General features: G+C 42.9%; 1 protein-coding gene across 2 annotated transcripts in view; it reads right to left on the reverse strand.

Moving 5' to 3' along the window:
* Positions 1-385: 385 nt before the first annotated feature.
* Positions 386-27,633, reverse strand: part of LOC147457830 (uncharacterized) — a 122,248-nt gene continuing 95,000 nt past the window's right edge. The window contains exons 8-19 of one of the 2 annotated variants that reach the window (XM_086512615.1): positions 6,611-6,694; positions 6,419-6,541; positions 6,176-6,322; positions 5,992-6,072; positions 5,822-5,912; positions 5,658-5,743; positions 3,535-3,590; positions 3,340-3,435; positions 1,818-1,902; positions 1,559-1,681; positions 1,310-1,470; positions 386-1,227 (exon numbers count right to left, since the gene is read on the reverse strand). In XM_086512615.1, the coding sequence (XP_086368741.1) occupies positions 1,059-1,227; positions 1,310-1,470; positions 1,559-1,681; positions 1,818-1,902; positions 3,340-3,435; positions 3,535-3,590; positions 5,658-5,743; positions 5,822-5,912; positions 5,992-6,072; positions 6,176-6,322; positions 6,419-6,541; positions 6,611-6,694 (1,302 nt within the window). In that variant the 3' untranslated portion in view covers positions 386-1,058. The remainder of the gene's footprint in view (positions 1,228-1,309; positions 1,471-1,558; positions 1,682-1,817; positions 1,903-3,339; positions 3,436-3,534; positions 3,591-5,657; positions 5,744-5,821; positions 5,913-5,991; positions 6,073-6,175; positions 6,323-6,418; positions 6,542-6,610; positions 6,695-27,633) is intronic. The other variant, XM_086512616.1, reaches the window with a different exon arrangement.

Genomic DNA, 27,633 nt, shown 5'->3' on the forward strand with positions numbered 1-27,633 from the left:
GCATATGTCTTGAGAGAGCTTTCACAAGCCAGCAATGTACATGAATCACAAGTAAAGAATGTTTGAATTGATATGATCAAACAATCATTCAAGCAAGAAAACACAAGAAATAGGAAATCAATCTTCACAAATGACCAGGCAGCATCAAAGATGTAATGGCCAACCAAGGAAACGTACATTAGGCAAGTTTCTCATTGATTACATTGGCTACATGGTCAACATGAATTGGATTTTTTAGACATCAACACCATTTAGCCCAAAGCTTATCACAAAAAATTGTTTAGGAACCACAAAATTTTGCCACCAGCTTTATACAACTTATCTAAGGTGATACAGAGATGCCATACGTAGCCTCAATGCAACTTCAAACAACAAGGCATAGCTATTGGGCCAACAAACAATTACGCATTTTCATATATGTAGATTTCAAAGGGCACGGAATTATATGGCTTCCATTATTATTTGGTATATTATGAATAGAATAAATTGTTGTCTATGAGACAGCTTGAGTACAGCTTGTTAAGCCTGTTAGTTGGTTGTGTGAATGTTCTATTTTGCACATGTGCATGTATATATGCGCATGCGAATGCATGTGAGGGGCCCCATTGTAAAGCAATGAAAATGAGAGCTGGGGCGGTTTAGCTGAGGTGGTGCAATGTATTGGTAATTCAATACTCAATTTCTGGCTCAACCCCATCTTTTCCAACTGGCCCGTTAGGTTGGTACACTAGGCCTTCAAATTTGTGTGCGCGTGTGTGTCACCCCATTGTGAAGCAATGAACATGAGAGCTGGGACGGTTTAGCTGAGGTGGGGCAATGTGATTGGTGATTCAATACTCAATTTCTGGCTCAACCCCATCTCTTCCAACTGGCTCCATAGCTTGGTACATTACACCTTCAGGTTTCTGTGCAAAAGCCAGCATGAACTCGCATTTTGCCACTTCAAGCAGAGTGGATCCGCTGCATTTCGCGACAAGAAACGTCGCATTTTGCTGCAGTTTGCTCCAAGATCTAGAGGACCCCTTTTTTTCCCTTTACTTTGGGACATTTTTATCCTGCTAAAAGTAGCTTTCAATATCGTAGGGAAGGGTACCCTCAGAGAACTCTGGGTTGGATAGCTCTTTAATGTATTTAGGAGGTAGTGAACTGGCAAGTTCTCGGACAAACCTTGACATCTGTGGGTTAGAATCTACCCATGGTGAACGGCTATGATTGAATGTCAAGTACCTACAAATCCATGCCCAAAAAAGTCATCAAATGTTTGATCATGAAAAGAGCCTTGCCAAATAGTGCAAACTGCGTTACTCACAGCCGCTTTCGTGCCCGGGTTATTCCCACATAGAAAAGCCGCCTTTCTTCTTCATCATCTGCATCCTCTAAAGGTAGCAAGTCATCTCTTGCCCCAACCAGAAACACAACATCGAATTCCAAGCCTTTTGAAGCATGCAGAGTAAGTAGCTTGACTTCATTCTGGTAAACAACTCAAAAAACCATCCGGGAAGTCAATCACACCAGCACACTAAGAGAATGATTGATTGCCACACGTCGGAAAGCATACCACGCCTGCTGTATCACCGCCTGGTGTTTCCTCATTGCTTGCTACTAAGGTTATATCTTCAAGAAAGCTGCATAATGCCTTATCACCAACTCCATAGAGAGCTTGCGCATTCTCTGCAGCAACCTACGTAATTCGACATTGACGTTAAAGCTAAACATGGTAGAGACGTAGCTGGAAGTAGATGAAGTTTTTATACAAAATTCTGAAATGAATTAGCTCGGGCAAGAGCCCAAAATGATCAAGCATTTTCTCAATTCACCGAAAGCTGTTGAAGCCGCTCCATGTGCCTTCTGAATTCCTCTTCATCTTTTGTAACTTTCAGAAGGTGATCTTCAAAGTTTAATCTAACACAAATCAGACAAAATGTAAGAGGCTATCCTTAAAAAGGTAGCGTCACTTTAGCAAGACATGTTCTACACAAACACAAAACCACCTTTTTGGTTTTTGCTATGACGAGGCTTAGAGGGGAAGGAAGACAGAATAGTTTGTAGTCCTTCATGGCCTCATGTGAAGCATTGAAAGCTTCTCTTGTTATTCAAGGGTCTTCACCTTGTTAAGAAATGATTTACAGGGTTGTGAGCCAGAAAACGACTTACTAGGAGATGCACAAGCACAGGCTGGTACAAACCCATCCTTTGCCCATACTTACGTTTGTTATCGATGACAAACACAAATGATTACAATGAAAGTTTGTAACCAGAACCGATTCTGGCCTGATAATTCTTAAAAGGTAATCCAGGTACAGAGTTACTTCTGCTCTACCCATAGAATGTCCTTTGAAGCTGTATTTTTTATCTTGGGAAGCAGTCTAATGCTTCGCAAGGAGTCTACTTCAGACATCCCATACAATGGAGCCATAGTTTACAAGGAACATGAAATGACACGAGATTGTCAAGGCCATTTAAGACCGGAACAGCTTGCTCCTTGCAATGGAATGGATGAGAAACAGCTTCTTATAATTTTACTTTGTATGTAACCTACATAGATTTATTAAGAAGCAGCACGAAGGAAACGAGAAAAGGGTTACTTTGGAAACGGAGATTCCGATCCAATAGGCCCCGAAACGGAGTTTCCATGTTACTATGAATGAAACTAATTCCGTGTAAAACCAAAGAACAAGAACAGATAGTGTAGGAGCAGCAGCTGTGGTGCCCTCTTGTCACCTTAGACTCATCAAACCCTCAGGGCATCAATTGCCTAATAGCATCGGGCCCCAATCTTAGGTCTTTTCTTCCAGCTTTATCTATGTCTTACTTGGAATAAAGCAATTCACCACTTGCCCCCTTTTCGAATTTGTGGGAGGAAACTGTGAGGACTGGTTTTGCAAAGCACCTTACTACCTTTATCTACCTGACGCAATTCAATTTATCCTTTGTCAAGAATGATGATCAAAAGCCTAATCCATTCCCTACTTTTTCTTGCTTATCGTGCAGATGCAACTTGCAGGCAGGGAAGCTCTTGGGCAACCACACAACAAGAACATCTGCAGACCAGACCAACATGAGGTTAAGCATGAGGAGCACTTCATGTAACAAATGTCATTCTCTTCAAGAAGGGCCAGCATGGGGGATGGCTAGGCAGGTTGTATGGCAAGTGAGGGTGAAAGGACTTCGAAAATTTTGGAGACCACAACGTGAGGCAAACAGAGGACATGACATAGAAAACGCATAGGAAAGCAGCCAAACAGAACTTTGCATATGCTAGCTAAAAAGGAGCAGTGCATTGTAAAACCAGCCTGTACTATCCATGATGCTAGAAAAAGATCTTGTTCAGAGGCTCACTTATAAATAAGTGTCCTTGTCAGTTGGGCAATGGAAATTTTGGAACTCAATTCTCGCAAGTCCCGAATCAATTCCATAAAGTTCATTATTCCATCTCTGCAAAATAAATGCAGAGAAGAAATTACTTAATTAGCTGAAAAGCATCTCCAGATGTGGAAATGATTGAAGGTGCAGTACTTCCATCAAAATAATTACCTTCCATTTGATCTTATTCCCAATTGCTTGAAGGTCATAGACTCCACAAATATTTTCTAGAACAAGAAACATCGGAAATAAAAATTGTGCGCACCCTCACCAACAAACATATTAGAAGCAGAGTCAAAATTGGAAGGAACGAGAAATAAACAAACATTAACTAATTTCATCAAATAGCAATTTTTCTAATGGATGTGAAATCAGCTTTTCTGTATGTAGCTAAACCACAAGGGGTTGAGTTTCCATACCTGAAGGGTTTACAGATTGTGGGTACGAGAAGCACTGAGGTAAAGTAGCACTCAAGGAAGCACTAAGGCGGGTGGACAGGCTTAGCTTACAAAGAAAGCTGGTTAATATGGTATCATGGGCTGATGCCTTTCTTCCTTCTATTGTCTAGACTACACATGTATTAAGAGGAGATTGTTGTAAATTAAGTGTTCAAAACCGTCTTGACTGATTCACATACCCAGTCCTAAGAGGTAAGACTCCAGAAATCAAGAAAACTTCAGTTGTCCTCCAATAAGAGAAGGAACAAGCTCTCAAATAATACACATAAATATCTGTAACAAATGTTAAGAATCCTTTTGTGCCTATGCAATGACAATGGCTTAAACAGCTCGTTGGCAAGCATGCATAGAGTGGGGGGAAAAAGAGCTTCTAACACAAATGCCAAGGCATGAGATATTTCTCATACGAAATGCCGTAATAATACATGTAAAATCAAATTTGGTAAGATCAGTATACATCATGGGCTTGAGTGGTTTTTGGGACAAGAATTTTGGCAATTTGAAATTGGAACGTGGGCTTGACAATCCATTTACCTTTGTTGTCAAAGATGTTTTCCTTTCACTGGTCCAAAGAACACCGTATTTAAAAATTATCTGAAGGTGCCAGTTGGTACCATAACTTCTGGTGAAGTGCTACATGTGTTTTGTACCTATAAATATGGGAGTCATTTACTAGGAACTTGCTTGGCACATCTGACATTCTGAAAGATGAAATATGACCACCCTAGATACAAATCTTCCTGACTAGGGTGGCTCCTATTTCTAAACTTTCAACTATGTTCGATTGTTTCTGTACTTGAGTGCTGCTGCAATATAAGATTCAGTGACAGATGTATTCTTCTAGAAAAAAGCCAGAAGCCTGAAAAAAGCCTCCTGTCAGTGTGCTCAAAAAGGGAATTTTCCCGCAACTCAAAAACACACTAAAAATAAAAGACCAGGTCTTATCATGCATGGCAAAAGTCAGTTTTCCTGTGATAGTAAATATAATAGAGCAGCATAAGCAGATCTGGAGTTATGGCAGCATACCAAATTTAAAAAAGCATTAGACATAACTATCACTGCGACAAACATTGGAAACAACAATAAACTACTTTGCAATCAGGAAAAAACTATGCTGTTTAAGGAAAGAACCATGCTTTTTAAGGTGTTCAAGGGCCTTCAACTGTTGTCTTACACACACTATTCTTAATAGACTCATCTTCATGAATAATTTAGAGTTTGCACAAGGTTTGAATTTACACATGGATAAAAGCACACATTGGTGGTACAAAAAGGATGTCTTTGACAGTAGCTTTGAGAAATCTTTAAGGTACCATTTACACAAGTCTTATCAAATTATATATCAAGAGACAGATCTTCGAAAGAAGAACCTAAAAACAGAAAGGTCCGATAACATCTGAGTTAAAAAGGTCAGATAACATTTAATGTTTTCCAGCCCCCACTTTTTGATTGGTAGAAATAAAAATTGTGTATCACCAATGTATACTTTTCTCCATACGCTAGTGCCTACAAAATAATTTTGTTCGATATCTCAAAAGAGATGCACAGATCTAAGCAATGCAGGAACAACACCTATTATTAAATAAGTGAAGACTACTTGGTAAGTCTCCATGAACCAAAAGAAGCATGTGGTAAACAATTTAAGCCTACAGATCACTTCCCTCTCCATGCCAGCTTAAACTCCACCATTAGGCATGGTGAGAAAAATTATGTGTAGATGTGAACAGTATAATCGTAATGAGCAGAGTCTCAAGTTTACACTGATATCTTTAACATGAACTTAACCACACATTCTTCTGGTGAAACGAAAACATAATTTAAGGAGAAAACGTCTACCACAAATACCTCCAAAGCCTGAGGAAAGGATAATTTGTTGTTTCCTGCCCATCCTTTGACTTTTTCGATGGTTTTGTTCCCAATACCTACCCATACAGAGCAAACATCAAGTTACTAACTAAGACAAAATAAAAGGTATCAGTTCGAGCAGCCCGTAACCTTACCACGTGAAGGCTTGTTCAGGCAATAGTCAAGAGCAAAAGCATTATCAGGATTGGAAACATATTGCAGATATGCCAACAATGTTTTCACTTCCTGAAATTATTAACTCATAAGATTCTATACGGTGAAGAAAGAAAAAAAAAATGAGTTTCAGCTTTAAAATCAGAGTTACCTTGTCAGCATAAAAGGGTGTTATTCCAACGATACTGTAAGGGATTTTAGCTCTAGAGAGTGCAGGTCCAAGTTGAAGTGCCTGCTCACATGACAAGAAACTAGTACATCAAAAAGATGTGGTTGAGAAACTAATCAGTGAAAGGTCACATTCCCATTTGGGGCAGTCTCTTATAATTTACTACCTGGACTCGTGTGCGATAAAGCAGAGCAAAGCTTCCCCAATTAGCTTTTCTTTTACTTACAAGGTTCAAGATTTCAGAAACAACAAAATTGGCTTCAGATGTCTGATCATTGAACTCACCTATGCCAATAGGTGCGGCTTTCCTTTCCTGGAAAACCCAATAAACTGAAAACTTAAGAAAGTGATTAGATTAGTAAGCATTGGTTTGAGTAAAACAAGGTTGCAAATATGGACCGCTAGCCACCTTTACTGCTGGAACAAGACTAAGGCTTCGCAATGATCCAATGCGACGGTCATACCGACTGAAACTTAATACAACTGAGGCAGCTTTGACAATATAAGAAGACGACCTATAGTTTTCCCCTAACTGCAAAAAATACACGCGTTATGAAAAAAAATCCCGAAATGGCACATTTTGAGAGGGTTCTATCTTAACCTGGAAGGTTCGAATAGCGGGAAAGTCCTCCTCCAAGGACTTCTGCATATGCTTGATCTCCGCTCCTCTCCAACCATAGATTGCCTACAAAAGCCAGAAAGAAACATCCTATCATTTCTGGAATCTTAGCGATGTTCAAACTTCAGACTGGCTCTTCTCTGCCATGGACAGGAGCACCACCTCATATCTGGAGCAGAGGAAATGAAATTGTATCGACCTCTTTGAATGCTAAGTACGTATAGGTATTTAGCTGCACTCTCCGCAAAAGTTAGAGAATTACTGCGTTCCAGAGGATGGCTTGGCAAGTGCTTTCATTACAGATCGAGGAATGAACAAACTTTGAAAATGTACTGTATCGATCTCTTGTAATGCTAAGCACATTTACATGATTAATTGCACTCGTTGCAAAAGAATTTCTATGTTTCACCACTATGCTGTCATTGAGAAGCTGTGCAAGTGCTTTTGTTACAGACTGAAGAATGAGCGAGTTAATGTGCATATTCGGGCCATATGAAGTAAAATTAAAGGGAAATCCGCAGTAGCATAAAAGACAAGAAATTTGTACAAAAGAGAGATTCTCTCCCATCTTGTCATATCAGAAGGCTGCTTAAACAAAGATGCAGATTGGAAACAGTGTATCAGATGTCCTACATCCATAGACACTCCGAGTCCTGATCAGTGTTCAGATGGTTTAGAGGATTGTCAACACGTGAAAGGCAAGGACTAGAAAGGGCTTTTCAAAAGGTCATATGAAAAGCCCAACTCTGATCCTATCCCAAAGGTATAGATAGCACAGGATAACATATGTTACCTTTATGCAATTTGCTCGAGTCACCTTACCTTTCATGCTGGCAAATACCCTTAAGATATGGTATGATATGGTCTTCCAAAACTTGGACACCCCAAGTCTGGAATCTGTCGTGACACGAGAGAGATTTACTTAAAACACCTCACAAAATTCAATCACAATTCAATTGAGTCGATACGGCCCGGCATAGTTCCGTGCCCAGAGAGATTGGCCCCAAAGACTGGTGCCCCTTTCGGTATTTCTTTTTGTATTAACAATTGAGCAAGTACAGGTGCCCTGGGCTCTCCTCTACTCACCAGCTCATCAGCTCTGCATGAGCCAGAGAGAGCCCTAGGGTCTTATTTAAAGGCCCTTGACCTTGGAAAAGCAGTTAAGCTAGCGCCCAAGACAGCTAGCGCAATTTGCGGAATTCCGTACACCATGCCATATGAGCAACGCAATTCATGGGCGTTTTTTTTTAATGTCTTAGTGTTCCTTTGGGACAGTCGACAATTGCCCATAAGTTGGAACAAGTTATTAGTTGGTCATGCCACGTCATCAGTTTGTGACACACCCGTCTTTGCAGTAGTCAAGCTCTAGGAACCGTATCAAATGCTTTGCGAAAATCCACAAAGGTACAGTAGATCCTCCTACCATGTGATCTGTTTTCCTCAATTAGAGCTCTGAGTGTCAATATATGATCAAGCGTAGGAAAACGCCTCCTGAAACCTGCCTGGCTTGCCCAAATGCCTGCTCTCTCTGCCCATCTACTCAATTGCTGCTCAAGAATGGATGCATACAACCTAGCTAATGTGTGCCCAATCCTGATAGTACAATAATTCTCCAATATGATGGGGTCTCCTGCCTTGAAGATAGGCACGATAGTAGACATGTTCCAAGTATCCGAAAAACCCACACACATGGCTCGGTTTGAGCATTGTTGCAAGAAGCTCTGCAAGGAAATCTCTAGCATGTATAAAGAGCTCCAGCATCAATCCTCATCCTCATCAATCCATCATGATCATATGCTCTCCTCGTCCTCATCTTGTCAATGGCTTTCTTTACCACCTCAACAGTATGATGGGGTCTCTTGCCTTGAAGATAGGCATGATAGTAGACATGTTCCAAGTATCCGAAAAACCCTCAAACATGGCTCGGTTTGAACATTGCTGCAAGAAGCTCTGCAAGGAAATCTCTAGCATGTATAAAGAGCTCTAGCATCAATCCTCATCCTCATCAATCCATCATGATCATATGCTCTCCTCGTCCTCATCTTGTCAATGGCTTCCTTTACCATCTCAGCGGTAAAGAAAGTGCATGTCTGTGGGCATGGCTCCAGAAGGTCGGGTAGAGACTGCTGCCCTAGAACTATGTAAAGAGATGTTGCATATGCGCCCCAAATCTCGATTGATGTGATAGCCGGTGGAGGAGAATGCTCATGAAAAAATCTCCATGCCTCGCATGATATCTGGCTCAAGAATAGCTGGTACAACTCCTCCTCTAACAGAGCAAGTTAAGTCGTCTTCTTCCGTCGCACTAGGCGCAGGAAGGCTATCGGTGATTGTCTGTGAAAAATGGCTCCCAGAAGCACGTCTCTCCATCGCAATTTTTAAATGTCGTTATGTCCCTTTTGGCCCCGTCGGCAATTGTCCATAAGTTGAAACAACTTATGATTGGGAAATCTTTATTTTAATGTCCACCGGTCAACCCATGTCATCAGTTTGTGACAATGGTAACACCCGCAGGAGGAAAATGCGCAAAGAAGTGCCGCCATGCACAAGGGATCTTCAGATCGGAATAGTCGGCCTACCTTGAAGAACTTTCTCTAGTGAGGTGGCAGACTCTATTTGCTAAATGAAGACATCCCCACCTGACATTCGTGCTCTATGTTTTGGACATTTCCCTACACCAGAGGAATACAAAAGGTTTAATATCCGCAAGACTAACAATGCACGATTACGCGCAAGTAAAGATACCTAGATTGATTATTCTTCTCGAGGTTGAGAAGGAAGAATTGAGTTTACAGATTCTCGGATTAGGAATCTTCCGATCTGTTGGAAAGACACGAATGACGAGTTCCTATGTGAGTCGTAAGATTGATGATTGGTGAAGAATATCCTCGAGGTACTAGATAAGGTAAGTATTAAATTATTGAATTTTTAAGGCTCTTTTGAGAAAGCACCAGCTCAACTCACCATTGAGCAAGATTTGGAATTTTCCCGGTTTCTCCTCGGGTAGTTTAATTGGACCTCTACAGTTGAGGACAACTGCTTATAAGTGAGAGGGATGTTGCTAAATTGGCTTTATCCGACAGAAAAATAATTTTAAACAAATTATTGGATTTTTAAGTGAGGGTTTTTCTAACTTTGGACACCAGAAAAATAATTCTAAGTGAATTATTGGAAATATAAGTGAGAGGGTTTTTCTCACTCGAGACATCGGAGTACAGATATTTCCAGTGCGTCATTCAGAGTATTGACGGGAGCACTATGAATGGGAATACCTGTAAGGTCACCAAGAACAAGTACCTCTGATGCGTCACATCAGATGGGTGATAGGGAGCATCGGGAAGAAGTATTCAACCATCCTAGAACGGACATCTTTGATGAAACCGGCCCATAGGGCAGTAGACTTTAGCTTTCACCCGAATCTTTACTAGACTTAGCAACACAAAGGAAAACTTCACGACTAAACTTGTGACTCAAATTAACACTTCACACAAACCACGGCTTGGCAGTTAGAGTGCTACCAAGCAAACGGTGACACCTTGTAGGCCCCAAAGACCGGCGCCCTTTCGGTATTTCTTTATTCTTATAAAACTTGAGATAAACCTGCAAGCTCCTACGAGCTGTCCCGCTCTTACCGGGCTGAAAATGGCCTACTCTAGCCCAATTTTGAGAGCATAACCACAGTAGGAGGCTTCACAAATAAAATCCCCATGCAAAAGGTGACTTCCCCGGCACATACAGGCACTTTCCCAAACCTGGCGAGAATCTGCAGCATACTGAATTCTCTGTTTTTTGCTCTGAAAATGCACCAGATCACCCGTACAACGATCCCATCGCTTCCCGGAAGCTCCTCGGGGTATTACGGATCAATTAGGGTCAAAACCCTAAACCTGCAAAAATACAGTAGGTTGGGCTCCGTTTCGCATGCCGGGGTCTTGGGATCAAAGATAAAATCCATAGCAATGCTTTCCCATGGCTTATCTGGAATAGGCAGTGGCTGTAATAACCCTGATGCCTTTTGCTTGTCAAACTTGACCTTTTGGCAAATCACGCATGCTCGCACAAAGACATCCACATCTCTCCTCAAAGTAGGCCAAAAAAAGAATGTCTCGACCGCTTTCACTGTCGCATCTATACCACGATGCCCTGCATACGGTGGGACATGGCTTTCTACCATAACTTTATGTCGCAATGGCCTAGTGACACATAGTCTACCATGCATCATCATAAAACCATCCTTGAGGAGGTAGTGCTCATGGCGTTACCCATCTTGCAACTGTTCAAAGATCCTTGCAGAATCTTCATCAATAGCATATTGTTCCTACATGTCATCAAGCTCATGATGATAAGAAATTGACACAGGGGAAATTTGTGGCTTTCTTGATACTGCATCAGTCACAACATTCTTCTTGCCTTCCACATGCAGGATCTGAAAGTGAAACATAGAGAGTGTTTTCCCATTGCATGTGCTTTTCGGATAACTTTGACTGCGTCAAGAAGTATCGCAAGGTCTAATAATCTGTCTGGACAACAAAATCAGCACCTAACAGGTAGTGCCTTGCAAGATTCTGCTCTCATAAGCTACTACCCGATCATCTTGCATTAACACTGCACCAATACTATTGCCACACGCATCACACCCCGGACCACAAATGACTTCCTGAGGTCTGGTAAGACAATTACTTGATCGAAGTCATCTTTTCCTTTAAGAGATTAAAAGCTAATATCTCTTTTTGTGTCCCCTTGAACGTGACCTCTTTCTTTTGTAGAGCATGAAGGGGTGAAGCAATCTCGGTAAAGTTCCTGATAAACCTTCTGTAGTAAGAGTATAAGCCCAAGAAGCTAACGACATCATGCACAATCTTCAAATCTGGCCATGTCCTGATTGCTTCAACCTTGGCAAGATCCATTTGCACACCATCCTTTGACACTATGTGGCCATGAGAGTGAATCTCTTCCAAGAAGAAGTCACTTTTCCTAGGACCAATAAGAAACATGTGACTGTGTAGCTCTTTGAAGACAATGGTCAAGTGACGCCTATGCTCCTCTTCATTCTTTGAGTTGACTATCATCATGTCGTCAGAGAATGTGCCAACAAACTTTTGATGTGGGCGGAAGATCCGATCCATCATCCTATTGAACGTAGCAGGAGCATTTGTAAGGCCGAACGGCATCACTAAGAACTCATATAGACCAAATGTCCTCCTAACACAGTCTTGTGCACATCCTCTGGCCTGATACGAATTTGATGGTACCCACTCTTAAGGTCTATCCTGCTTAAAATTGCAGTACCCTCTAGTCAGTCAAGAATATCATCAATCCTTGGGAAAGGAAACCTGTTCTTGATGATATTCGTATTCAGTGCACGGTAGTAAATACATATGCGCCAAGAGCCATCCTTCTTCTGCACTAGAAGCATTGGGGAGCAAAAGGGTGAAGAACTAGGTTAAATCAGCCCATTCTCTGGCAGCTCCTCTACTTGGCCCATAACCTCTGTGTTCAGCCGCACTAACCATGTACGGAGGCCTATTTGGTGGGCTACAACCTGGCACCAAATCTATCGCGTGATCCTCAGGCCTCTTCGGTGGCAACTGAGACAGTAATGAATTAGAAAAAAGGTCACTAAACTCTCGCAAAAATGCTGACCTTTCTTTATCTAACACATATAAATTTGACTGACAATTATCTGAAATATCACGTGCAAAAATCAAGCACGCAGAAAGATGATTCTTGATTACAGAAGTGATAGCCGAGGCAGATACAATAGGGACAAACTCCCCTTTAAGCTTTACATCCAGGATGTGAGTTTTCCCCCTATTGTGAAGGGTGATCTTTTATTAAAAACATTCAGCATTCCATATATACGGAACATCCACGGGATTCCCAACAGCGCATCACACCCTTCCAGTGGTATGATGTAAAACTCCTCTGTGTCCACATATGATAGGATATGCAGACGCAGCTTTCCAACGATATGAGTAACACACTCCGAGTGGACATGCCAACCCTGCCTCTGCTATGTATTCCATCTCTTTAGCTTTGATGCCCAATTTGATGGCCAATTCTGGTGAGATAAAGGTTGCTTTAGCACCTCGATCAAAGAAGGAAAGTGTTGTCTATCCCCGGCTTTACTCAACGCTCTGTATAAATCACTGGCATCTGAACTTGGCCTATCACCCACCGTATCTCGCACTAGACCTGCCGTGGGTTTGGGCTTCTTGCCCTTCCTGTGCTCTGAGTTAGCAGGCCTTCTTTGCAGACAATCTGTAGCAAAGTGACCACGTTGCTCGCATATGAAACATTTGTTCTCAACCATTAATGCCTTCTTTTCCTCAAACGACTTGCGCACAAGAGGCTTCCTTTTCTTTTTCTTAGCCTGACCTTCAAACGTCTCGACTCAGTCCTTGCCTTTGTTTGCCTATTCTGACCCGTGGACGCTTCAAGAGTCACTTTCACGGCGGGCTTCTTTGCTGAATTTCTCTTTTGCTGACTCCCTTTCGCGTTGCCCTGAAACCCACTATCCTCTCCCTTCAACAAGGCAAGACCAATGTTGGCAACTTCCATAAGCTGAGTGAGGGTACACACTCTCAGGGGAACAGAAAAGCCAGCGCTAGCAAGGGGGAGTTGCTGCTGCGAATTTCAGCCATGAAGGTGCCACTACCAGTGATGCACATGGCTGCCCCAAGTGTACAGATGTCGGCAAGACCCAGTGGGTGCGTTCCATCCCGAAGAAGTACCTACGGAGAGGGTTTCCATCGCGACAAGCTGCTGTTTTTCTCTGTTTTCAGCCCACGAACATTGTAGACACGGCTGATTTACGAGAGGGAACTCGAGAGCACACCTCTTCTGTGTGTAGGATTGGAAAAGAGGATTCTCTACGACGAGATCTCTTTCGGGGAATTTCTGTTCGAGAACCAAGTTGCGTTTTGAGCGTCGAGACTTTTAGGTAACGTTTTTCATGTTTATGATCTATGAGTATTCGTCTGCAGGTGTACTTCCTCTTCATGAGGGACTAGGAACAAAGGAAGGCACGAGCCTCTAAAGGAGAAAAGCACCTGAGGAACTAAGCCAGATCAGCTAGAGGGTTTCATACCCGGAATTTGGGAGTAGATCCACGGATCTGAGAGTGATAGACTCTCGAGTTGTGATCCGGAAGTTGAGATTCTCAAGAAAGGACTTTGCGTCCGGGAAAGCAGAGTTATTCTGCAGAAAGAGGACTCTGGGAACAGAGTCGAAAAAGAGTTGCAGGGATACCATGCCCTGAGTCTGGAAGGTGAGAACCTTGGTTCTCGAGGATTCGGAATAAGGAACGGATGTTCCTTGGAATGGGGTTCTGCCCTAGGAATAGGAAGTTGAGGCTTCCAAGAACCATCAAGTCTTATTCTAGAACGAACGTGGTAATACATTCGGTTCAAGTGCTTGTATAGACTTCTCCTCAATAATAAAAGTACTATTACGGGGCGGGGGGGGGGGGGGACCAGCCCATCTTCTGGTCCCCAGTATTGTGTCGATCTTCTCACTCTCTATTTCTCTCTATATCCTCTAGCTTCAGTACTAAATGACAAATTCTTATTATTCAACTATATTTTATATTGTTATGCGCTCCCGTTTGTGACATTGGTATCAAAGCATGGTCTCCTCTCTTTCTCTGTAAAGGAGGAAGACCCTGGGAAGATACCGGAAGAAGCCATGACAAGCCAAGAGAGAAGTAAGCAGGCGGAACCCTAAGCCCTGCAGGAAAAGCTCGCAGAGTTGGGAAAATTTTTCTCTCTGCAAGAAGTCGACAAGACTTGGGACTCTCTGAGAAGGTGTCAAGAGCATGATGCTCAAGAACCTAGAGAACCCGAGGAGCGGAATGCTCAAGGTCCTTCAAAACACGGAAAATATCCATGAATATCAATCCAGAACCATAACAAACAAATCCCATCATTTCGGGAAGGATATGAAGAAGGTCTCTAGAGTCTAGACATCAGAACATTCCAGTCAAGTTTGATACTTTTGACGGAAGGGAAGATGTCCCGAAAGCCACTGCTTTCATTCGACGGTTTGAAGTTGCCTTTGCCAACGGCAATTTCTCATAAGCATCGAAGGAGAGGCATATGACCAAACACCTCAAGTGAATTGCAAGTACTTGGTGGTATACCAAAGCTCTGCAAGGAATGGAAAACACGACTTGGATTCAACTCAAGGCTGAATTTTCCGACAAATGTTTTTCGTCTACACCTTGAGAAAGATATCGGAGAACATTGGAATCGATTTGCCCAATAGGAGCAATTACGTGGACATGTATCGGTTCACTCTTTTACAAGGTGGCTCCATTCTTGAACGTCTCTGAGGAACAAACGATGAAGAAGCTTCACGAAGGACTTTTATCCGAACTTCGCAAACGGTAAGATACTTTGAAGCGATAGTGGAGTCAGCCATGCAAGCTGAAAGTGTAAATTGGATGCACGTTTGGCTGGGGCATACTTTGCGTGACACTAAATTGGATGCACGTTGTCTAGTCGTACTTGTTCAGGTTCTCGCCATGCATCTTATGCATCAGATTGTAATGCTCTAGCTGTTTATAGCTTATGTGATGTTGAGGAATCTTTGTCTTTGATGAAGCACAGAATTCAAAAAATTGGATGGCTTCCATGCAATCAAAATATGATGCACTTATAGAAAATGACACAAGGACTTTATGTGATTTTCTTCCTAGCAAAAAGTCCATTGGTACGAAGTGGGTTTACAAGTTGAAATATAAGCCAGATGGTGAGATTGATCGCTACAAGGCTCCACTTGTTGCAAAAGGCTATGCACATCAGAAAAGCATAGATTATGAAGAGACTTTTGCTCCCACTTGTCGTATGACTATTGTGTGTTTTCTATGTGCATTGGCAGCTCATTTTGGATAGGATGTACATCAATCAGATATTGTTGCTGCTGTGATATATTTGAGGAAGTTTACGTAAAGCAGCCTCGCAGTTTTGTCATCAAAGGGCAGGAAGATAAAGTGTGCAAATGTAAGAAAGCTTTGTATGAGTTGAAGCAAACTCCTCGTGTTTGGTATGAGAAAGCTGACACATTTGGTTAAACGAGGCTTTTGTAGCAGTCCAACAGAAAGCACTTTGTATGTAAAGCGTGAGGATGATGTAATTCTCATCTTCGTTCTTTATGTTGATGATTTGTTGATCACTGGACCCAATGAGACACATATTGCTGAATTTAAGGCTGATCTGAATGCTACTTTCAAGATGAAAGATTTGGGACTGTTACAACATTACTTGGGCATACAGTCTAAGCAGTTTGATGGTGGTATTGCCTTGTGTCAAACAAGTTACATAAAGACATTGCTATGTAAGATTGGACTTGAGGACAACAAACCTATTGCTACTCCCATGGAAACAGGTTTGAAATTGAGTCTTCATGATGCTAGTGATCCAGCGGATATCACTCTTTACCAAACTGCAATTGGCTGCCTTATTTATGTATGCAACACGAGGCCTGATATTCGGTTTGCAGTCTCACACGTTAGCAGATTTATGCATAGCCTAGGGTCTAAGCATTGGCAAGCTGTCAAGAGGATTTTTTGCTACTTGAGTTGCACTTTCCATCTTGGCTTGTTCTAACCGAAGGTGGGATCATTGCCACCAAATTTACATGCTTTTTCGGACTGAGTTTGGGTTGGTTGTTTTGACATGCGAGTGTCCACAAGTGCTTTTTGTTTCATGCTCGGCAGTTCATGCATATCATGGTTGAGCAAGAAGCAACCTACTGTGGCCACTTCCAGTTGTGAGGTTGAGTACAGCAGTCTTCATATCTACGGTTGAGTGTGTATCGCTCAGACGCCTTATGGCTGATTTGGGTGTTGGCCAAGACACTCTCAACATCATCTACACTGACAGTCAGTGTCACCAGGAGGTGTATTTTTTCCTGTTGCCTTCAATAAACAAGTACTAGATATTTTTAATTATTTTTGTTTTTACTTGTTTCCTCGGGACCCTTGAAAAGGTGCAAGTGGACATTGCATGGCCAGTGTGAAACGGCTGCGGCCGAATAGGTTTCTCACATCGGGAGTCTGGGTCGGTCAGTAGGGGACTGGTCGGGCCAGTTAGCACTGAATTCTGATGAGTATGGAAGCCTATGCCCGCCAAATGAAATCTGGGCCACTCGGAAAGTCACTTACAACTTTATAAGTGAGTGGAAACTAGGGAATTAACTCAAAGGGGCAAACTGGACACTTGGCAGTTGTAGAGCCATTTGCAGGACACCTCAGTTGGAGGGGGCGCCCATTTGAGGCTGGGGCTGATTTTTGCTCATGCAAGTGACCTACAGTGTGTGTGTAAGTAGTGGGTGCAGGTCTACAGCTTTAATGTGTTCAATTAAAGGCCTAAATAACCCCTTTTTGTACATTTTTATACTTTGTCCAGGTTCAATATGAACCTGGACACATTTTTTAAAGGTCACTTATAATAAAAGTGGGAAAACCCAAAACTTACTTATTGAGTTTTTCCCAAAAACGTGAGCTCTCTCTCTCTCCCTCTTCGTTCTGCTAGCGCTTCCTCTCCTGCTGGCTTTCGCCACCCCTCTCTGCACACACATTGCATTTCCTCGCGTGCTCTTTCACTTGTACACACCGCCGCACGCTCAACAACTCGTATCAGAGCCAGATTAGGGTTTCAGAAGCTTTGCGCAGGTGGCTGGACAGCAGGTGAAAGGCTTCTCTCGCATCAAATTTCCGCTTTCATCGCAAAGCCCCTTGCTTCCGGTGTCACCTAGGGTGATTAGGGTTTCCAAAACAGCCTAAAACAGACTGAAATTAGGTCAAAACAGGGAAAAACCAGAAAATTGCAGGTCAAAACAGCAAAACGCAGATGTTCTAAATCGATTCCCGTGAATGTCCCTTGCTTTTCCCACTCAAAACATGTCCATTTGATGCAAATTGATACGCCAAAACAGTAAATTTGCAGAAAATTCAGAATTGGACTGTTTTTATGTACACAAATTGAGGTTTATGTACGCCTTTTGTGGGTTTATGCAAGTACGCATTGGGGATACTTGTTAATTGTTGAAATTTTCAGCACATTGTATGCAACGTGCGGTACATTGTGATCACTGAGAATTTTCAGATTTTGTGTAGACACTTTCTGCTGCATTTTTATCTGTGCAAATGGCCTCTACTTTCTCGTCGTCTGATGCTAAGAGCTTGATAGAAATCAAGCGATTTGATGGTACAGGTTTCGACCTATGGCAAGGACAGGATGCAGGGGATTTTGTTCCTCAAGGATTGTGAGGACGCCCTTTTGGCTGTAAAGCCTGTGGATATGCCGGATGAGGATTGGGCCAAGCTCAACAAGAGGGCAAAGGCCTATATCAAAATGGCTGTGACCGATGACATTCTGGTGGACATAAAGGGCTTGGACATTGCACATGCAATTTGGCATAAGTTGAAGGCCACTTATGAGAATGCCACCCCTGTGAATCACGTGCATTTGATGCGCAAACTGGTGAACATGATGCTTGACGAAGCCAAGTCGGCTTCTGAGCACTTAAGTGCTTTCACCAGTGTTATGAGTCAGCTACAGAATACTAGGCGTCAACCTTTTGATGACAAGTTGAAAGCCATATTTTTGTTGATGACTTTGCCAGACTCTTGGGAAACGCTTGTGGTTTCTTTGAGTAATAGCCTCAACCTCACATATAATGGAGTGCGAGGCTCCATCTTAAATGAGGAAATTAGACGCAATTCTAGTGGTGGGGAAGGTGGCAATTCTGCTTACAAAGCGAGAGGCAGAAATTAGAAGCAAAATACAGGTACCGAGACTCAAAACAGGAGCAAAAGCAAGTCTAGGGATAAGGATGTGACTTGTTACCAGTGTGGCAGTAAAGGCCATAAGAAGCCAGATTGCAGGTATTTCAAGAAAGAGCAGGAAAGAAAGAAGGAATCACAGGAGAAGAAGAAGACAGAGGATAAGAAAGGGGAAAAATCAGCAGGTACCTCCTCCAAGGATTCGGAGACTGTCAATGTATCCTCTAGTGTGGTTATCACACAATTATCCGACAATGAGGAGATCTTGGTTGCAGCTTCATGCCCCTCAGATTTTGTTGTAGCAAATGCAGAAGACATGCTTATCTCACGTAGAGATGTCATTGATGCATTGCTAAGTACAAATGATGGCCTTACACAGTCTTGGATAGTAGACTCGGGTGCCTCATTTCATGTGACTCCATCTGTGGAGTGTTTTGCTTCTTATCATGCAGGCAAGTATGGCAAGGTTTACCTTGGAAATAACCATGCTTGAGACATTGAAGGAATGGGCACTGTGCGCTTAGCATTAAACAATGGCCAAGAGTTTATGCTTAAAGATGTAAGGTATGTACCAGGCATCAAGAAGAGTCTATTGTCTGTTGGCCAGATGGATGCACAGGGTTATACAACCATTTTTGCTGGGGGTTCATGGAAGTTGCTTAAGGGATCAATGCTCATTGTCAAGGGATACAAGAGTGGTACATTGTACTATTTACATGGCAAAGCTTTGCCTGGCAAGTTTCTTGCAGTGGCCGAAGTTGCTTCTCATTTGGAGTTGTGGCACAAAAGACTTGGCCATATGAGCCAGAAGGGACTTGATGTCTCTCCTCTTTGAAGAGGGTAGATGTAAAGGGCACCAAGTTAGATTTTGTAATGACTGTTTGTATGGTAAACAAAAGAAGTCTTCGTATTATTCTGGTGTCTCGCGCAAAGCTAATGCTCTTGATTTAATTCACTCCGATGTATGTTCAATGCCTGTTAAGTCTTTTGGTGGTGCATTATACTTTGTTACATTCATTGATGATTGCACTACAAAAGGCTGGGCATATTTGTTAAAGAATAAGAGTGAGACATTTAATGCATTTAAGAGGTTTCATGCTTTTGTGAGCACGCAAAAGAGTAGTAAGCTTAAATGTCTCAGATCTGACAATGGGGGGGAGTACACGTCTGCTGAATTTCAGCGTTATTGCGAAGAATATGGGATTAAAAGGGAGTTGACAGCCCCTTACAATCCATCTTCAAATGGTGTGGCTGAGAGGTATAACCGTACTTTATGTGAGAGAGTGTGTTGCATGTTGTCCACGGCTAATCTCCCTCATGGGTTTTGGGTAGAGGCTTTGAAAACTGCAGTTCATGTATGCAATCGCTCTCCTAACAGTATGCTAAAAAATGACATTCCAGAGGAGGTTTGGTCTGGCAAACCTGCCTCTTATGATCATTTGAGAGTGTTTGGCTGCGAGGCTTTTGTCCATGTTCGTAATGACTTGAGGACAAAGCTAGATGCCAAGTCAATCCAAGCACTCTTCCTAGGTTATGGGGAAGAGGGTGAAATGGGCTACAGGATATGGTTGCCTCAGTTTAAGAGGGTTGTACGCAGCCGAGATGTAGTGTTCAATGCGGCTAAATTGCTGAAAAATGCTACATCTTATGAAATTGACAAGAAATCGGTCAAATTTCAACCTCTCTTGCCACCTATTGATGTTGAAAAAGAGCCTCGGGATGCATTGCCGCAAGCTGAAATTGATAATCAGCAGATTAACCTTGAGCCAGAAGAGGTAGGACATGATTTAGATGCTCCAAATGAGGATGAACAACCACCTGTCATGGCTGAAAATGATTTTCAGCAGCATGAGCATACTGAAAATGAGTTGCCTCCTGATGTAGAACCTGTGCCTGAGAATGTAGATCATTGGGTACACAGGTCTACTCGTGTCAGAAGGTTGATACAGCGCTTTGACCCCTCTTTGCATCATGTTATGTTGACAGATGAGGGAGAGCCTCTTACATATAAAGAGGCAAAATCATGTGAGTTCAGCAGTAAGTGGGAGCTTGCAATGCAAGAGGAAATGAAATCTTTGTATCCAAATGATACTTGGGATCTTGTGCCATTGCCTAAAGGGAGAAAGGCTCTTCCTAACAAATGGGTATACAAGATTAAGATTGTGGATGAAAAACCAAAGTACAAGGCAAGATTGGTTGCAAAAGGATATGCACAGAAAGAAGGAATTGATTTTCGAGAAATCTTTTCTCCCGTTGTAAAGCTTACAACTTTACGTGTCCTTTTTGCTCTCGTTGCGGTGCTTGATTTGGAATTGAATCAAATGGATGTAAAGACAGCGTTTTTGCACGGTGACATTGAAGAGGACATATACATGAAACAACATGAAGGTTTTGTAGTTCCTACACGTGAGGAACTTGTATGCAAACTGAAAAGGGCTTTGTATGGTTTGAGACAATCATCACGGCAGTGGTATAAGAAGTTTGACACTTTTATGCTGTCTCAAGGCTTTAAACGCAACCATGCAGATCATTGTTTGTATACGAAAAGGGATGAAGATGGTAGTCCCATCATACTTTTTCTCTATGTTGATGACATGCTGCTTGCCGGGAAACATAAGACTGGTCTTGATGCTCTGAAACGTAAGCTAAATTCAACATTTGTTGTGAAGGATTTGGGTGATGCAGAGCATATTTTGGGCATGCGTATTAAAAGAGATAGAAAGATGAAATTGTTGTTCTTATCTCAAGAGAAGTACATTGCTAAAGTACTTGACAGGTTTAATATGGCTGATGCTAAGCCTCTTGGAGTACCTTTACCTCCATACACTAAGCTTAGCAAAGCAGATTGCCCAAAGGATGAGGTAACATTGAAAGCAATGAAGGGAATCCCTTATGCATCAGCTTGTGGTTCTCTTATGTATGCTATGGTTGCCACTCGTCCTGACATTGCCCATGCGGTGGGAGTTGTTAGTCGATACATGTCGAATCCTGGCAAAGCGCATAGGGAAGCTATCAAATGCATTCTGAGATATTTGAAAGGTACACAATCAAAGTGTATCTGTTATGGCAAAAGTGACTTGAAGTTGCAGGGCTATTGTGATGCAGATATGGCAGGTGACTTGGATACCAGGAAGTCCACTAGTGGCTATGTGTTCGCTACTACTGGTGGTGCTGTCTCTTGGTGTTCACGACTGCAGAAAAGTGTGGCATTGAGTACTACTGAGGCTGAATATATTTCAGCCACTGAGGCTTCTAAAGAGGCCATATGGTTGGGCAGACTTGTCAAAGAGCTTGGTATGCCTGCTAGTACTCCTATCTTGGAATGTGATAGCCAAAGTGTTGTCTATTTGGCCAAGAATGCCATGTTTCATGCACGGACAAAGCACATTGATGTGCGATACCACTTCATACGAGAGGTATTGGAGGATGGTCTAGTCACCTTAACTAAGATTCACACACAGGATAACCCTGCAGATGTTCTCACCAAGAATCTTGCTAAGGCTCAACATGAGCATTGCATACAACTGGTGGGAGTTGGTTAACTTAAAGGCATCATTTATGCCTTTAAGTGGGAGGTTGTTGGGTTAAAGGCCTAAATAACCCCTTTTTGTACATTTTTATACTTTGTCCAGGTTCATATTGAACCTGGACACATTTTTTAAAGGTCACTTATAATAAAAGTGGGAAAACCCAAAACTCACTTATTGAGTTTTTCCCAAAAACGTGAGCTCTCTCTCTCTCCCTCTTCGTTCTACTAACGCTTCCTCTCCTGCTGGCTTTCGCCACGCCTCTGTGCATACACACTGCACTTCCTCGCGTGCTCTTTCACTTGCACACACCGCCGCGCGCTCAACATAATGGAAAGCTTGCCTTCTCCTCTGTCTCATGTAGCGCAATGACTTGCTCTCGTGCATCTCTCTCCCCCCTTTGGCACATATGGTAATGCCCCACTAGTTGGGCTACTCAAATGAACATGTACAGTTCTGGGGGTTTATGCGCGTTTGCCAAGGCAAGAGCCTTCTGAATAGGAACCGGATTAGCTAATTGCTAATCCCCCATAGGTACGCACAGTTCCATCGCGAAAGATTGCGCGTTCGGAGAGTTTACTCGCGTGAAAACTCGTCCAATTCACAGGGGAGCTGTTCCATTGTGTGTGGGAGTCCTTGGGGCACGCGTAGGCGTGCTCGCTCCGCTAAAAACGTGTACAAGCCTCGTGAGAGCCTTGGGATGCGTGTACAAGCTTTTGGGCACCCGGCAGTGAAAAACAAGGAATTACAGCCCGTTGAATTTCTGTGACAGCTCACCAGAAAGCTTCCAGATAGCGAGGGAATCCGTCCTAGACAGGTGCTTTTGACCTACAGGGGTTTTTGCGCCGTTATGCTGCCAAAATCAGGTCGAAAACCTGCGTTTTCATCCCTCGCCAGGTTTGGGCAGCTTTGTGAAAGCTTGTGCTAAGTGGTCGCATCGTCTACCTTAATTTGAATAAAGAAATACCGAAAGGGGCGCCAATCTTTAGGGCCTACAGGGTGTCGGTCTCGTGTGCACAGTGACATTCTAGTCGCTAGACGCAACTGTGTTCTCTTCCCTTCTCAATGCTCTGTGTAAAATTAACGGGTAATTGTAGTAGTACCGCCCTCTACGTTGTACAGGCCGGTTATATGGTTCCATCGACGGGATAGTCACTTTTTCTTCAAAAAGTGCAGCGTGGATTGTTGTGGGTGAAAGCAACACAGAGCTTGTCGTTATGGCAGAGAAGAGAGACCAAGTACCTGAAGAGGGATCTTCCTCACATGGCACGGAGAAAGTTTCTTCAACTCTTCAAGAAGAGGACAGGTTGTCTAGAACTCAACTGCGTTGCTGCATGGACATGTTTCAGCAGTTGGCTAACAACCCAAGGATAAGGGAGTTCTTACAGGCTTCGACACACGGTTTTCAGCCTCCTACACAGAGCATGACTGAGCCGTTGCAGGAAAAGGAGATTTCCAATGCGCAGAGGACTCATGATGCTCGAGGGAAAGCCCATGTGGTTGAGCAACTAGCGGTGTCCAATGATCCAAAGCAACTTGCTTTAGCTGGACAAGAACCGTTTGTGAATGGTCAAGGGAGTAATGAGCACGCTATGCATCCAACCCTTCCATTACCTAATACTTATCCTAGTTATTTTGGAGGTGGTTCAGTGTTTCAAGCTATGGCTGGACCTTCCATAGGTTATATGCCAGGGAATGTATTCGGGGCAATGCAAACAGGCATGGGTAACCCTATGTACGCGAACATGGGTGTCCAACCAGGTTTTCAGGGTGCCTGTGGCCAGTTTTGAGTGCCTGGAACACAATTTGGTATGGCTGGTTTTTCGCAGCCATACGTACAAAATGCAGATATGACAGGGAAAACAGTTGATGCGAGTGCTGGAATGAACACTCATGGAGCACCAGTGTAACAGGCACCTATTTATAATAATGTGGCTCCTTTGAGTCAGCCCAAGGATTACAAGGAAGGTGGGCAGGGAGTGAAGTTTGAAACTTTCAGAGGAACTGAGAATCAATTGTAGGCTTTGACCTTCATACAGCAGTTCGATGCAGCTTATGCTGGAGGAAACTTCACGGAATCTTCAAAGATACGCAAGGCTGCCACTTTCTTGAAAGGGAATGCGCTTCAATGGTGGACCGCATTGTTGAACCAGGGTCAAGCCCCAACAACGTGGATCCAATTCAAACAGCTTTTTGCGTCTGCATGGTTGACAAACACTTTTGAAGTGGATGTGATGACAAAATGGCACGAGTTGAATGCTAAACAGTGTGCGAATCTGGAAGAGTACAATAAACAGTTTTGGGCCGCACTGTTGCCAGTCACCTCTTACAGGTTTGTGCCATTGTCAGAACAGATTGAGAAGTACTGTTGCGGATTGCCCAAGAAAATCAGGGACTACTGCACAAAGACTACTGTCATGAATATGTTTCAGTTGATAGAGAATGCAAGAGTGGCCAGCAATCTGTCGAAGGGAGATTCCGATGGATTTAATAGCCACAAGAAAGGGTCCCAGGGCAAACAGTTTTCAACCAAGGGCAACGTTGCAGCAAAGCCTTCTAAGCCTCCCACAAAGAAGCCCTCCACTGAAGAAGGTGATACGTCCAAGAAGCAATCTAAGTCTTCTTCGGGACGAGGACTAGGACAAAAAAGGCATTTTTCTGGCAAAACTTTTGAAGAAAGGAAAGCTCTTAGGGAGGCCAAGAAATGCTACATTTGTGAATAGGAAGGACATTTTGCAAATGAATGCCCACAGAAGAAGTCACAGGATAAGGATGACAAGTCAGACCATAAAGGGAAGAAGCCAAAGCCAAGTGCAGGACTTGTTCCAGATTTGGTTGGAGACCAGCCAAACACAGATGCCACGGAGCTGTGCAGAGCTTGGGGCAAAGTTAGAGACCAGACACTGCTGGTTTTCTTTGTTCCAGGAGCCCGTGCAAATTTCATATCACCAGAATTGGCATCAAAGTTGGGCATTCGTGCAGAGGAGATGGGTATGACAGGGGAAGCAGGTTTGGCATGCCCAGGTCATTCAGAGCCTGTTACTCCCATTTTGGGAAAGCTTCGTCTGCACATTCAAAGCTATGTGGATGCGGAAGAATTTCATATTATGCCACTTGAGGGCTCTAATGTGTTATTGGGTATCCCATGGTGTTACAGGTTGCATGCTATGGTGGATACTTACAACAAAAATATTACCCTTGTACATAGAGAAAAGACTCATGTCCTTGATGTAAAGCTTAAAGGCGAGTCTGTTCCAGTTGTTTTTGCTTCTGCTATTTCATCTGTAATAAAGAATCATCTTTCTGCGTACTTGATCTTTGCAAAAGAAGTACCTCAAGTTGGTATCTAATTTGTCTACCTTAGATAAAGACAGGTCAACTTTTTTGAGTGGTTTCAGTGATTGTTCTTCGGACTCTTTGCCAGGGGAGTTACCTCCTGAGAGACTTGAGGATCATACTATAGATCTTGTGCCAGGTTCTAGTCCACCGAATAGACCACCATACAGGGTTAGTGCAGCCCAGCAGAAAGAGATTATGAGTCAGGTCAACGAGCTTTTAGAGAAGGAGCTGATTCAGCCCAGTTCATCCCATTTTTGTTTGCCTGTACTCTTAGTGCAAAAGAAGGATGGTTCATGGCGCATGTGCATTGACTATCGCGCCTTGAATAATAATACCATCAAGAACAGGTTCCCCATACCGAGGATAGATGACATTCTTGATCGGCTTGAGGGAGCGTCATTGTTTACAAGGATAGACCTACAGAGTGGCTACCATCAGATACGCATTAGGCCAGAAGATGTCCATAAGACTGCGTTCAGGACAACATTTGGTCTCTATGAGTTTCTTGTCATGCCATTTGGTCTCACAAATGCTCCTGCCACGTTTAATAGAATGATGGACAGAATTTTTAGACCACATAGAAACTTCGTGGGTACCTTCTTTGATGACATGATTGTCTATTCGAAGTCCGAAGAAGAGCATAGGGATCACTTGACTGCAGTTTTCAATGAGTTACAAAAGAACAGGCTACTCATTAATGCGAAGAAGAGTGAATTCTTTTTGCAAGAGATTCACTTCCTTGGGCACATTGTTTCAAAGGATGGGGTACGCATCAGCGTAACCGTGAAACGCGTTACACGCACGCCTGAAACGTGAAACGGGTGAAACGGCCGAAACGTTTCACCTGCAAGGTGAAACGCCTGAAGTGAAACGCCTGAAAAGAAAAAAATCCCTTAAGAGAATTTAGTAAAAAAAAAGTTATTTATTTATATGTATATACTATTTCAAGGTTAACATAGCATGTATCTCTACTCACTACAATGTGAACACCTATTTTGTCTATACATAACTCTATATACACACAAAATTGGCGTTTCGGTCAGACGTTTCAGTGAGGTCTTAGCCTAGAGTGAAACATTTCGGGGTGAAACGCCACGTTTCGGGGTGAAACGTTTCAGGTCTGAAACGTTTCGCGGTTACGCTGGTACGCATGGATCCCGCTAAAGTGGAAGCAATTAGGTCATGGCCAGACTTGAAGTCCGTACATGACATTCGAAGCTTTCTAGGCTTATGTTCCTACTACAAGAGGTTCATCCGAAATTTTGTTGAGATTGCTTCTCCACTCCATGCATTGCAAGGGAAAGGAGTTACTTTCAAGTGGACATCCAAGAAAATTTTAGCGTTCAAACACTTGAAAGAGAAGCTAACTTCAGATCCGGTAATCATTTTGCCAGATCTTTCCAAACCTTTTGTGGTTCAGTGTCATGCGTGTGGCCATAGTCTTGGTGCAGTTCTAATGGAAAATGGCCAAGTAGTCGCATATGAGAGCAGAACTCTTTTGAAGACTAAAAGGAACTTGCAAGTCTATGAGAAAGAATTGTTGGCAGTAATTCATGCTCTCACTAGTTGGAAACACTATTTGCTAGGGGCTGATTTTGTTGTCCAAACAGATCATCAAACATTGCGATATTTTCTTACACAGACGAAGTTGTCTGAGAAGCACATGCGATGGGCAAACATCTTGTCAATGTTCCATTTTCAAATTGTGCATGTGCAAGGGAAAAAGAACGTGGTGGCTAATGCGTTGTCACAAAAGCCCCAAATTTCAGCAGTGTCAATTCCGTACCATTGTGAACTAGACGAAATAAAGACACAATATGCTGAAGATTCAGACTTTGCAAGGATCTATGACCAGCTTGTTGATAGGCAACATCATGAGCACTATATGTGTCACAAACGGGAGCGCATAACAATATAAAATACATTCGGATAAATAGGATTTATCACTTATTACTGAAGCCAGAGGATATAGAGAGAGAGATAGAGAGTGAGAAGATCGACACAGTACAGGGGACCACAAGATGGGCTGGTCCCCCCCCGTAATACTATCTTTATTACTGAGGAGAAGTCTATACAAGCACTTGAACCGAACGTATTACCACGTTCGTTCTAGAATAAGACTTGATGGTTCCCGGAAGCCTCAGCTTCCGATTCCTAGGGCAAAACCCTATTCCAAGAAACTTCCGTTCCTTATTCCAATTCCTCGAGAATCAAGGTTCTCGCCTCTGGATCTCACCTTCCAGACTCAGGCCTGAGCATGGCATCCCTGCAACTCTCTTTCCAGAGTCCTCTTCCCGCAGAAAAACTCTGCTTTCCCGGACACGAAGTCCTTACTTGGGAATCCCAACTTC

This window comes from Adiantum capillus-veneris, chromosome 5 (assembly GCF_014529385.1).
Source record: "Adiantum capillus-veneris isolate H3 chromosome 5, ASM1452938v2, whole genome shotgun sequence".
NCBI classification, from domain to species: Eukaryota; Viridiplantae; Streptophyta; class Polypodiopsida; order Polypodiales; family Pteridaceae; genus Adiantum; species Adiantum capillus-veneris.